The sequence below is a fragment of the Mesoplodon bidens genome (assembly GCF_964165515.1).
Source record: "Mesoplodon bidens genome assembly, chromosome: 17".
In the NCBI taxonomy this organism is placed as follows: domain Eukaryota; kingdom Metazoa; phylum Chordata; class Mammalia; order Artiodactyla; family Ziphiidae; genus Mesoplodon; species Mesoplodon bidens.
The window spans coordinates 13,184,674-13,198,661 of NC_138174.1; the positions used below are offsets into that span (position 1 = coordinate 13,184,674).

At 33.9% G+C, this 13,988-nt stretch overlaps 1 protein-coding gene across 4 annotated transcripts in view; it reads right to left on the reverse strand.

Moving 5' to 3' along the window:
• The window catches only part of POSTN (periostin), a 34,359-nt gene that overhangs the window by 11,391 nt on the left and 8,980 nt on the right, over positions 1-13,988 (reverse strand). For 2 of the 4 annotated variants that reach the window (XM_081214560.1, XM_081214562.1), the window contains exons 5-17: positions 13,528-13,692; positions 12,441-12,587; positions 11,775-11,916; positions 10,631-10,843; positions 9,525-9,659; positions 8,218-8,366; positions 6,312-6,448; positions 5,598-5,728; positions 4,952-5,082; positions 4,743-4,845; positions 4,567-4,634; positions 3,798-3,843; positions 779-859 (exon numbers count right to left, since the gene is read on the reverse strand). In XM_081214560.1, coding sequence (XP_081070686.1) covers positions 779-859; positions 3,798-3,843; positions 4,567-4,634; positions 4,743-4,845; positions 4,952-5,082; positions 5,598-5,728; positions 6,312-6,448; positions 8,218-8,366; positions 9,525-9,659; positions 10,631-10,843; positions 11,775-11,916; positions 12,441-12,587; positions 13,528-13,692 — 1,648 coding nt within the window. The remainder of the gene's footprint in view (positions 1-778; positions 860-3,797; positions 3,844-4,566; positions 4,635-4,742; positions 4,846-4,951; positions 5,083-5,597; positions 5,729-6,311; positions 6,449-8,217; positions 8,367-9,524; positions 9,660-10,630; positions 10,844-11,774; positions 11,917-12,440; positions 12,588-13,527; positions 13,693-13,988) is intronic. The other 2 variants (XM_081214561.1, XM_081214563.1) reach the window with 1 other exon arrangement.

Genomic DNA, 13,988 nt, shown 5'->3' on the forward strand with positions numbered 1-13,988 from the left:
GATCCTTTGGGAGTAATTAAAATATGTGAAGTGAAGGGGGCATCAGAGTTGCTGGAGTTGGCTAACATACACAGTAGGGGGAGAGAGAAAAATAACTTTATTTAATGTTCTAATCTGAAACATCAGGAGATAAGTATATATGTAAGTATATATGTCTATTTAATGTGTTATATATGTATACATGTAAGAATATGTAATGTATATTATATATAGACACACATTCAGGGCTGGAATTAAGGATTCTAAGGTTTGACTCAACTTCACCAACTACTATTTCCTTTGTTTCTCGTGGTTTAATTTAAAAATATATCATGTGTGGATGTACATTTTAAAAGCTTTCTTCAGTATACAGCTTCTGTGCTCTCTTAGGTTGTTGAATCAAAAATGCCTGCACTTTTTGGAACACCTCGCAACAGTATAAAAGAGATTTATGTGGGGAGACTGGAAACAAAACTGTAAAGAGTATACTCTCTAAAAGAGTCTAGGTGCAGAAAAAATAGCTTAGGATTTATTTGTATAGTGAGTATCTGGGTACTAGTGCTAATGCAATGGTAAATTAAGTTCAAATGAAATCAAATACAAGCAAATGTACTGAAAGTATTAGGAATGCACCATCTACTCTGCTAAATAACTTGCATTCCGCATTCTGCTGTTAAATGAGCATGCCATTGATATAGAAATATTTAGCATGTTAGTTTCAAAAAGGATGTAGATACATTCATAGAAATCAGTCTATTATATGGATTTTTAAGGAACCATGTATAACATTGATTTTTACCTTCCGTTTTGATAATAGGCTGAAGACTGCCTTCAATCACTTTAATTTTTGGTTCCAAAACTTTGGTTATAATTTTAGTTGCTGAAAGTATAGAAAGTGGAACATAAATGATGTTTACATAAAAACAACCTGAACGAAATTGTCTCTTTTTTTCTGGTCTTTGTTGGGTACTGAGGTATCAGATGTGGTAATATGTTCAGGCAGTCAGATACAGGAAATATTCATGGTAATTATCTAGTATCTTCTCATGTCCAGATGATGAACTCTGAAGTCCAGTGACTTGGATTTGTTCCAGTGAAATATATACTTGCTAAGTGAGGAATTCTATCTAGAAATCTATCATTTTGAACTGCACCACTAAAGCTCTTTACCTTCTTTTGTACTTCTTGAAAATATTGGCTGCATAGCAACAAAGACAAACATGATTAATTTCATGCAATTCATAATATCTTAAATTGCATTGTTGGATTCTTTCTCAATTAGAAGAAGACATTGAAAGAAAAAGACTCGAAGTATTTTTCATGCATTTGATAACAGTGATACAGAAAGGAAAATACAAAAATAGTTCAAATACTTAAATGTAAAAGTGGATTCCAGCCAGACAGACATGAGCTCTATGCAACAAATATGATATGATCATGTATTTAAATATTTAAGTTATAGGCTAAAATGGCTTTAATTTTCAGTTTTATCATCATCATTTTTATACTGAAAGCTATGTATTTTGAATGTATGTCGTCCATCCAACTGAAATAATAATAATGTGCAAAATATATTTCAGATAGCAGCCAACTATTTGGTTGGCTCTTGGTTGTATAGATTAACTGGAAGTGTGCCTCTGGAGCCAGATACCAGAGCTACTACTGGCTCTTTATCATTTCTAATTAGAGCCTTAAAAGATGGATTCATTAGATAAAGCACTAAAGCTATCTGTGCAATCATAACAGACTGTGTTGAAACATTAGAGGTGAGATATTAGCACAGTCTGGGTTTCTGTCACATCCTCACTTCAGGTTTCTGAGATGTTTATCTGTGTCAACTCTTTGAATTAATATGGATTCTAGAGCTTAACTGTGACTGTGTCTCGGTTATTTCAGATTTTACATATTGAGATCTCAAATTATGAAGCTAAAATATGTCAAATCTTTGTGTCCAATTACTGATTCCACAGGTGGCCTGGCCACAGAGGAACCTTCCCATGAAGGTCAAATTCACAGAGGTCTCTGCTGCTACTATCAGAATGGGTTAATTACTTTTAGCTTAAATTTTCACTTCATGTTAAGGAACTTGAAGTTTAGAATGTTTATTGGGGTCCTAGTTTTGTTTCAGTCTTGCTTTTCTGAACACTTAAGTAGTTTTGACAGATCACGGGCTGAGGATTAAATACTGATTTTCTTCCTCTCCACCTCAAATGTCATATATTTGACAACACATACTAAAGAGCATTTTCCCCCCTTACAATTGAAAATGTATGGTATTTGGGGGACAAGAATAATACATAGTAAGAAAATTAAAATTTTAGAGACAAGTCAATAAAGGAACATGAAAATGGAATCTTTGGTTTAATTAGTCTCAACCTCTGTTTGAACTATGCTTCCAAATAACAGCATACATGGAGAAGAGTTAAAGAAATATTCCACATCAGCATGTAAATCTCAGAGCTCTTTCAAGAGCTGTGAGTAGGTAGGTAAGATTCATTAGACTTGCATAATTTCATAAACTGTAGCTTGTTCTCTGTGAGAACAATTTAAGTAGAGGAAAATAAAGGAATTATAATATTTTGGCTCAATGTAAGCAAAATATTGCATTGACATATAAAAGGTAGTGGACCTCTCATGGATAAAGTAGAAAAGGTAAAGAAATGTAGTGCAGATATACATTTTTAGTGGAGGAAGATGACATAGCACTTCTGATGAATAGAGCCCATAAGCATTCTTTCATTTTTTATAAAATATATCTTTAATAAGATTGTATACTTCCATACTGGAATTTAAACCATGTTGAATTATAAGTATTCCAACTAAGTCATTGAAACAGTGCTGAGCTGGCCTGATACTAGGGTTGTTTATGTTATTATTACATAATTAAAATCAGTAAGAACAGCAGACCTTTTGTTTTGCTCCTTACATCATCTTTACTCCTTTTCCATATCTAGTGTAAATATTAAGGAAAATTTTCTTAATTAAATAACAGGATGCTCATGGTATAAAATAGAATAATTCTTGCCAAGATAAATGTGAGAATTGAAGCAATGCTTTAGCTACTGATGCATTTTGAGTGTTGGATTGTAGAGTCAAAACAAAATGGAAAGAATTTCTGCTTTGAAAGTTGTAACGGAAGAGAGGAAAAAAGACAAAGGAGGAAAAAGCCACATTGAATATGAAATACTATGAGTTACATTTATGAAAATGAAATACCTTTGCCATTGTTAAGAAGTAGAGGTTTAATTTTGATAATCTGGTAGAGTCAGGAATAAAAGAACCTTGGAATCTAGAAACTCTAGGTTTATCACCTGACAATTTTTTTGTTCCTTCATCCAATTTTGAATGGGGAAGAGTTTTTGAACCACCAGCCCATAAATATTAGACTTCTCTGACAGCCTGCCCTTAGCTGGCTGAGGTCTTGAGAGTGGAATGAGCTACAAATCTTTCAGCAATGTTATTTCTGTGTCCACATATTTGAATTTTCAGATAGCTCTCAAGTGCCTTTTAGCTAGCTCTCCTGTTTGTATGTTTGTGTGTCTTTTTTCCCCTGCGTCTTTGCCATGCTAGCAATTATATCTATATCAAGCTAGCAGATGAGTGAGGAAGTGGTTCATTGGAGTTGAAGGGTATAGTCAAGGCTGAGAGGTCTCATCCAGACCTCAAGCCCTGTTTCAAGTGAGATGAGATTTGCCATTGTTTGGAATTCTAAATACCAGATTATCAATCATCTCAGTAAACACAAAGAAAATTATTGGGTTTTCTTTTTTTTTTTTACGTCTTGCCACATATGTGACAAATATTCATTATGTACTTACTGTAGACAGTTATGGGGATTTCTTTGAAGGTGCTACCACGAACAAACTGAAAATAAACATTATATTTAGTAACATGAAATGTAGTAGTTGTATTAACAAAATCTTGGCACCATGATTTTTAGTTTTCACTGAAGTAAAGACAGTGAAGCTATCATTATATTTAGTAAAAATGAAGGCTTCATATAAATCATCTTCCAATTTCCTGCTGTTGGGCAACATGGCATAAAATGGTTGGATTTGTTACTCAGAGTTTTAAAAATTATAGAATAGTGAATCCCAAATTAAAAGTTCATTAAATAATACTTCCTATGCTGTCTGGTGCTTTAACCGTACCAATATTCAACCCAATATTTATCCTAGAATATTCCTTTACCTTTAACTATTGTGATTGGTGACAATTTCTTATAAGCAAATATTTTATCTTTCCCTTATATTCTGTAGCAAAAATATTTGATAATAGAAAAATTATAGCTTTTTATCTACATGTCTTATCTTCCCTGCTGGACTGTAAACTTTTTGAATAAAGGGCCATATCTGATTCAACTTAATATTTCTCATAATACTTAACATTCTGCTTGGCCCCAAGTAGCTTTTATTAAATCCTCCTTAAATAAAACCATGAAGAAATGATGCCAGTGTACCATTATAATCAACAAAGAGCAATGCAATCCCAGTGTACATCTACTTATTAATGTATACATTTCTAGTTTCTTATGTTAAACCTGCAGTGTCTGTTAAACACATTAGAAACATGCAATAACATCTGTACCTTAATTTGGATGTATTTGATCAGTTTATTAAGTATTTCCAGCAGCTGATCATTTCCAACAGGTGTGTCTGTGAAGAGGGATATTAAATGAATATTGTAGGAATGGATGAAATAAAAATCTAGGTTTCTATTGAAAAAGAGTTATGTTTTCATTAATCAGTTCAATAATTACCAACCTGCTGGATAGAGGAGTTTATCTACAACATGAATGACACCATTTGTTGTCATGATGTCAGATTCTTTTGATTTCAATTCATTTACCAGAAGTGTATCATTCACCTATTAAAACAGGGGATAATGTCAATGGGAAATTTAATGAAATAAGAACATTAGGATAATTGAATAATAGATGAACACTCTCATAGATTCATACTAGAGAACTTACTCCTTTCAGATAGATTTTGCTTCCTTGTGTGGTCTTTAAAATGTTAGTAACACCAGGTTCAAATCCCTTTCCAATGAAAACTCCTGGTGTCAGGTGATAAAGGATGATGTTTTGAAGAGCATTTTTGTCCCCTAGGGGGAAAATATATATTTATTTAATAACATGTTATATATTTTGACATTTTGATATTATGAGGACGAAGGAGAAAAATATTTCTTTGTCTTTATTTTTTCCACACTGTAATTTCTCATAATGTCATTGTTCTCTCAATGTGATATCAATGCTATGTCAAAACATGCAGTCCCTTCAATAAGTTCAATCAAAATATTATCCAACTTACTGGGAGAAAAAAGTCAAATTATTTTTGAAATTGTAACTATTTCTTTCTTTGTCACCTAGTTGTGTGCCCTTTAATAGAGACAACATAAGTGAACATCTAGTCCAACAACATTACAGTAAGCAGTTAATTGAGAACATTTATGAGTGACCCTCTAATTATTCCAAATGGAATTAAAGGAGACGAAGGCTAGTCATGAATAGGAAAGAGGGAACACTTTGGGGGCTGATATCTGGACAGGAACGCTCGAGGAAGAAATGAGATCCTGAAATCAAGGGGCAAATATATCTGGTGTTCACTTCTACTCACGAATAAGAATTTCCTTTTCTTCATTAGTCATTCCCTTAAAGGCATCGTTGGTTGGTACAAACAAGGTCCAATCTCCAGGCTGTGTCAGGAGCTCTTTCAAGTCTGCAGCTTCAAGTAGGCTGAGGAAGATGCTAAGCAGGAAGGACATATGGACATACGTTTATTTTATTAGATTTAATCTAGGTAAGCCTACCCACCATGCATGAAATAGAGGAGAATCCCTATACGTGGAAGCATGAGAAAATGGTTCATACGTTTTCATATGTTTCAAATGCAATTTACTGTTAAAGGTTTATCATGGGGAAATTATTTAAATATACATATGATTCTTAAATTTCCTAAACTCTGTTTTCCCCCTATAAATCTTGGCGAGGTCACACTTTATTTAATATTCTGCAAAATAGTCTTTGCTAGAATATACTATCGTTTTTAAAAAACTTAATTATAAAAAAATTTACAAGAAGTAGTTCAGTCTATTAGGTTGATTTTTGTTTGTTTGTTTGTTTTCTACCCACCAAATCATATTATGCTGCACCAGGAAGAAAAATAGTGTTAAAAACATATCTTAATTTTAAAAACATATGTATAGACTTTCTATTCTAAATTCTGTTCTCAGCAACACTGAATACCGAATGGATTTTGGAATACTTACTGTGAAACAAAACTATGCCAAAAGCTCTTATTCTCTTGTGGAGGTGAAACTAGTAAGCTTACCTGAAGCGCTTATCTTGTTTCAGTTTTTCATGAAGGGATTTCTCTGCTGGTTTGATGATCTCTCGGAATATGTGAATGGCACCATTTCTTCCTTGCTTGCTTCCTCTCACCATGCATGAATTTTCAATGCAGACAGCCTAGCAAAGAAATAAAGATACAGTTGTCCATTTCCTTACTTGAAATTCCCTACGTAGAAGAAGCTACATAATTGAATTTCTGGATGGGATCTTCTAAGAGGTCACCTGACTTCTAATGTGAGAAAAAACAGTTTCTCTGTTTTTAATATCTTGTACAATCTGACCTCACTTTTTCTATTCAGCTAGGTCTTCCACTACTAGGCAAGCTACCCTATGTATGGGGCAGGTAGTTTTGTCAGTAAATTTAAAAATTCCATATAATTCCACTTCTACATTTCCTGTCATTCCTCTCTAGGTTCTAATCATTCTTACAGACCCTCTTAGTAAACTTTCACCCTTTAACTTTTTAAGACCCTCTTTAACCATAAAGTTTCGTGACTTTACTGCCTCTTGTGATGTTCACAAATATTTAGTATATTATCTTGACTGTAAGACACTATCAATTTTAAGTCAAATTACTGATTAAGTTATAGCATTTCTGAACAATAATATTTATATATGTATCATTTAGAATGTGGAGCATTTTCTGCATCATTTAAAATGTGTGTCTTGGCCTTGTGGAACTATGGTGCACAGCACTGTGTGTCATGTTTAGTTCAAGGTAATGCTTGACTTCCTATGAATTCTTTTTTTTTTTTTCTTTTTGCGGTATGCGGGCCTCTCACTGTTGTGGCCTCTCCCGTTGCGGAGCACAGGCTCCGGATGCGCAGGCCCAGCGGCCATGGCTCACGGGCCCAGCCGCTCCGCGGCATATGGGATCCTCCCAGACCGGGGCACGAACCCGTATCCCCTGCATCGGCAGGCGGACTCTCAACCACTGCGCCACCAGGGAGGCCCGCCCTATGAATTCTTTTTAATTGTAGCTGCAAGGTTGCCTGGACAGAAATTGAACAGCACCACTAGTAGCACTGTAATTCTGATAAGCAATATTTTCTAGAAATTTTCCCTCAGATAAAGCACATTAGAACCACTTACTAGAAATCTTTATGTGCCTATAAAAGTTTATCTTGAAAGCCATTCAAAAGAGATTCGGTGGTTGGATGATGGTCATACATTAAAAGATCATCCTAAATATTGGACTCAATATAAAAATTACCTTGTAAATGGTAAAGTACGGTACTCTATAAAGCAAAAGCTTATTTTAAAGGAGTTTTAGTGATTTATGGAATTGAAATAATGCTTTAGAAAAAGTTATTTATAATGAAACAAGTGCAAATTATCAGAATTATTAATACACAGCACTTTTTTTATACTTTCCTCAAAGTCTTTTCAAACAAGCTATTCAGTTCCCTGATCTTCCTATGAATATTTACTATTAAGACCACATTAATAAAATTCTAAGGAACTTTTGTTACAAGAACAGTCTTTCACAGATGTAGAGAATGGACTTGAGGACACGGGGAGGGGAAGGGTAAGCTGGGACGAAGTGAGAGAGTAGCATTGACATGTATACACTACCAAATGTAAAATAAATAGCTAGTGGGAAGCTGCTGCATGGCACAGGGAGATCAGCTCAGTGCTTTGTGGCCACCTAGAGGGGTGGGATAGGGAGAGTGGGAGGGAGATGCAAGAGGCAGGAGATATGGTGATATATGTATATGTATAGCTGATTCCCTTTGTTATACAGCAGAAACTAATACAACATTGTAAAGGAATTATACTCTAATAAAGATGTTAAAAAAAAAAGAAAAAAGAACAGTCTTTGACAAGGGCACATCATTTGACATTTAGGCCAGTGTGGATATTTTATCTCATTCGGATTCACTTACTGTGCGATACACGAAGACTCTGAGCTGTTTGCCGCCAATGGTCTCTAGTTTTTGTCCATTGTAAAGCTCATTAAGGCCAACTTTTACTTTCAATATGTGATTCTGCAGAATTAATTTAAGAAGACGCTGATCCATGCTCAGAGTATCATCTATAAGTAAATTCATTACAAAAGAGTGTTATTCTGTTTAGAAAGCAATAAAGTTTCTCCTGTAAGAGAAAATCATGAAAATGGGTAATCCCTACCACTATAGATCTTACGGATCCTACACTTATATAGTATGTGAGTTGACTATATGCCAAAAGCTAAGAATTTTGTGCACAAATTAGAAATTCCATGAGCGATTTCATCAAATGACTACAATATGATTCCAAGCAGTCCAAACAATGGGCTTCATCTATGTGAGGGCCACATGGTTTTATGTGGTCACTGACAAAAGTTAAACTCTAAGCCTGGCCAAGATTTTCTCTGAGAATCTGATGTCCATTAGTCACATGAAAAACTACTGATGAATCATTTCTAAATTTATTTTTATTTATGGAGAAAGAGTTGAAGCATGTAACCTCTTAAAGATGGGTTGATGTCAACATGTATGGATATTATTATTACGAAGAGGAAAAACAGCATTTCTAGGAATTTGAATTTTCTTGTTAATAATTTTCTATGTCACAACCTAGTATTTGGAAAAATATTAAAAAGGTGATACTTATTTAGCTTTTAATTGCTAAATTTTGCCTAACAATTTAAATATGTCTTTGTGAAGTCATTTTTTTCTGGAAAAAGTGTCAGGTTGTATTAATCTAAACACAGTCCTTGAATAGCAGCTACTAGGTCAAATAATTGTAATCATAGTTCACATCATAATATGGAAGTGTATCATTTTCTCTTGTTTGTATTTATTTATAATTTGATACCTTACTTTCAAATTCTGAGTTGCAAAATGCACCTACGTATTCCTAAGTATTATTATGTTGGTGTTTAAATAAACAAATCAGATTTATTTTTCTTAAGATCTGTTAATACATCCATTATGTGTGTTGGAAATATGATCAGGTTCACAGAACAACTGAAGACTACTTATCACAAACTTTCACTTCCTGTAGGCTATTATCTATTATAATGAAATGTTTTGAAATGAAGGACATTTTAATAGAGACTACATAATGCTAATGCATTGTATGTGTAGCTGGTAAAGAAACTAATTAACACCTCACAAAATATCTATTATTTCTTAATGCAAACAATCATGGTGAAGAAACAATGTGTGTAGAGGAGGAAAGAGCAGGAATGACAGTGTCCAGTACATACCAGAAAATGCATTATTCATGGGTGCCAGCAAAGTGTATTCTCCATCTGGCCTCAGAGCAGATGCCAAGCCTAATTGGGCCACAAGGTCTGTGAAAGTGGTTTGCTGATTTCCAGCTAGCTCAATAACTTGTTTGGCTGTAAAATAAACCATTACCATTCAAACAATGTCATCATTGTTATTACCATAATCATGAAATTAGTAAATCATTTCTTGGCTATTTTCCATAAGCTATTTGCTGTACTGGCAATGTGACATCCTGCCTTTCCCTAGTAAGAGAGTTCCAGCTTCCCTTTTTTGGGGTTGATGACCAAAGACTTTCAGAAGGACAATATCTTTCTGACTTCTTGCTTTGCAGTTTTCTTGAATTCTTTATTACTTGCCTTATCTCTCTGCTCTTGTGAGTGCCATAGGTCTTTCATTTATCCAAAAGTAACCATTTGGTGTTATATCTTCCCTTCTGTTTTCAAGAAAAACTCTGGCACTGTGATAATCTTTATCAATATTAGGTATTAGAAGTAAGTCAGGCAGAGAAAGACAAATATCATATGATATTGCTTACATGTGGAATCTAAAAAAATGGTACAAATGAACCTATTTACAAAACAGAAATAGAGTCATAGATGTAGAAACCAAACTTACAGTTACCAAGGGGGAAGGGGGGAAGGGATAAATTGGGAGATTGGGATTGACATATACATACTACTATATATAAAATAGATAACTAATAAGAACCTACTGTATAGCACAGGGAGCTCTATTCAGTACTCTGTAATGACCTATATAGGATTAGAATCTAAAAAAGAGTGGATATATGTATAACTGGTTCACTTTGCTATACAGCAGAAACTAACACAACATTTTAAGTCAACTATACCCCAATAAAAATTCATTAAAAAAAAAAAAGAAACTCTGGAAAGCCAGAGGTCAATGCATGGAATGCCCATGACTACACAAGCTGCCTATTTAGTACTCAGCTCATTGTTAATTTTGTGTTTGTGCTTCATATGGCATTCCTTATACTGCACATTTATTTTCCATCTGCCTACTCTTAAGGCATCTAATTGGTAAACGATAGTAGGTAGAACAATATGAAACTGCTGCTCACCAGAATCAGGAATCAGGACCTGATCAATCAAATGGATAACACCATTTTTTGTCACAATATCTTTTTTGTTCACCATTTTGACTCCATTTACTGTTACGCTGTCACCATCACATCCTATCTCAATGGTGTTTCCTTCCAGAGTCTCATATACTGCTCCTCCCATGATAGCCTCGGAACACTGGAGGGTGTTTAAAATGTGGTGCTTCAAGAGAGCTGGAGGACAAAGTACAAAGAGTAAGCTTTCAGATCAAGGAGAATAGCATTTGATCCTTAAAAGATGTGTTTCACTGTGGAACTAAGTATTCCTAAGAAATATAATATATATAAGACCTAAGTATTGACCTAAGGTATCTTACATCAGCTACTCATGACAGAACAGCTCTACAGGCATACTTCATTTCATTGCACTTCACTATTTTGCACTTTGCAGATACTATGTTTTTTGTTTTTTTGTTTTTTTACTATGTTTTTTTGTTTTTTTACAAATTGAAGGTTTGTGGCAACCCTAAAGGCAACATCTAGAAAATAGCCAAAATAAAGATGACTTCTTGAAGGACTTCTGAAGGGATCTGTGCCTAAACTGTCTATATTTGCACCAAAATATCTCATCATAAGTTGGTTAAGCCAATTTGGGGTAGGCTGAGTAAGCGAAATGTGCTAGTCACAATGTAAAATCTAGTTGAAACGAAAAAGGAGACTGGAAAGAAACCAAGTTCTATGTATCAATAGGTAATGACCAAAGAGAACCATGCACTTTTCTCAACTCAACTTTAGTGTAAATTTAGAATTAAAAGCATTGAGCAATATGTATACAGTATTAAAGTTTGATGATCTAATATTTCTTTGCAACACTTTCTAATTCTTTTTAGTGTCTGTTACTTAGTTACTTGAAAGCAGTGCAGAAGAATGTGATCTTTAGGATATGCTGATTATTTAATTGCTTTAATTATTAAATTAATTATTGAATTACTTTGCCTACTCTTTCAAGGATTTTGTTTTTTAAGATTTTTATAGTCCACCTCAGATTAACAGTTTTTCTTTGCCTTTGCTTATCAAAGGTGATAATGCTGGCAGGACTTGATCTCTTTTTCATTTCCTTTCTTGAATTCTGGGAGGCTTCTCTTAGAGAGAGACAGTTAAGTACCTTCCGAAGCCACTTTGTCTCCCATGATCCTTTCTAGAACCCCTCGTGGAAGTTTCTCAAAAGCTTCATTGGTGGGAGCAAAGAGTGTGAAGTGACCATCTCTTCCAAGGGCCTCCAATATATCAGATGTGATGGCAGCTGCCTGAAACACAAATGTGCTTTTTAGAGGCTGGCACATTGCAAATCCAGAAGAAAATTACAATACACTCAGTCTGGGTGGACATCAGGGAGTTGATTATATAGAAAACTATAGAAGTTAGATATAACTCTTGTTAGATCTTTAAAATATTATCTTTTGGCGCAAACAACCATGTCTTTTCAAACTTTCCTCAAACTGTATGTAAGATGGGGAATTTTGCCAATGCTTGTGTGACTGAATAATATACAGCAGTAAACATAATAATTGGTGAATTCATTCTAAATGCACTAAGCACACTACAGTCATGAAACTAATCATTCTCTGTCTATCATGTCCATATAAATATTATTATTTCATATAAGGAGATGATTTCTTCTGCATAAAATGAAAACCTTTTCATTTCAAGAAATATATTGGTTACATGTCTGCCAGATTTAATAGCTTTTTATAATTATTTTAGATTCTGACAGGGAAAGAGTAGGGATTTCATTGGTCCAAGACAATCTGCTATTACTTCTTGTACTTACTCTAAAAGATGAGAGGTCATCTTCTGCTTCAATAAAGTCCTGAATTGAGGTACCAATTTGTGTAAGGACACGGTCAATGACATGCACAACACCATTTGTTGCAATCTGGTTCCCATGGATGATTCGAGCACAGTTAACAGTGACAACCTAATTATTTGAGAAAATCAGATTTTAGAAATCACAGCTATCTGTTGACCACTGAGACTGCAAGCCCCCATTTCCTATTTTTCATGATTACTGGTAAGTGTAACATGAAAGAACTGACATTCTGAATGTAAATTCTGAGGGTGAAGACTTACATATTACTATGTACAAAAAAAAAAAAAAGAAACCTGGGAAAAATTGCAACCAGTTGAGAACCCAAGTCCAGTTACACTTAACATACCTAGAAATGCAAGGCAAAAACATTTTTTTTGTTTAAATTATTGCTTTTATTCCTCTATTTCTTTCATAGAGATAGTCATACACTATTTCTAATGTAGGTCAATTAGTTACATAAAGAAGTCTAATTAGTCCTAAAAAAAAGTTCTGAGACAGAAACAAACAATTATTGCATAAATATAATCAGTTCTATTTCAGTGATTTCCTAAATATTGACTCCTCACTGACCCTTTATTTCCTGGAACTCTGACTGTTGAAAGAGCTCTATGACCCTGGTTGGACGTTTCCCACAAAGACTTTATTAAAACACACAAGAACCTAAATCAATATAGTAGCCAGAGGGTGAATAAAAGAATACTCATTCTCTGATTTTTCTCTGATAAATTCTCTGACAAATACTTATTTATTATTTTTTCCTGATTATTTGTTTTTCAAACACATCAAATACTAAAATTTCCTTTTGTAGAACATCTAAGTCTACTATAAATGAACTATTGATTTATTTTCTTCCTCACAATCACTCTTTAGTAGAAATCACTCACTGAATTAGAAATTTACATGCTCTAGATGTAGGGAAAAGTCTTGATATGGCACTTACATTATATTCACTAACTTTTTATTATTTCTGTGAGCCTTATATAAAAGGTATAGAAAAAAATTAAGGGCAATGTTATTGAGAAAGGTACTTTTTATTAATGGCACTTACCCCATTAGGATAATGGTTAATGAAGAGCCCCAAATTGTTATACATCGAAGGAACAATCATGCCGTTTTTCAAGTCCTTGGTCAACATTCTCTTATTAATCATGTGGCTATGTAAAGCATTCAATAATTCAACATTTACATTGCTCTCCAAACCTCTACGGATATCCTAGGAAAAATTGAAATGACAGAAGTTTATTTTATGATCGTTAATTATTAAAAATCTTATAATCACACTATTTCTACTCTCTTGTTATTTTCTCATTGAATTACCCAGATGGTCAAACCAAATTGACATAAATAACTTAAAATTATACTATTTCAATTGATTAAGAAATTTTGTAAGTAGAGGTACTCAGTAAAGGGTTCCAGATCTTATAGAGCACTTGGACATTTTCAGAGATAAAACAAAATTTTTAATAAATGTATTGATGAAGAGATGATCTTGCTATAAAGGCTTAGGGA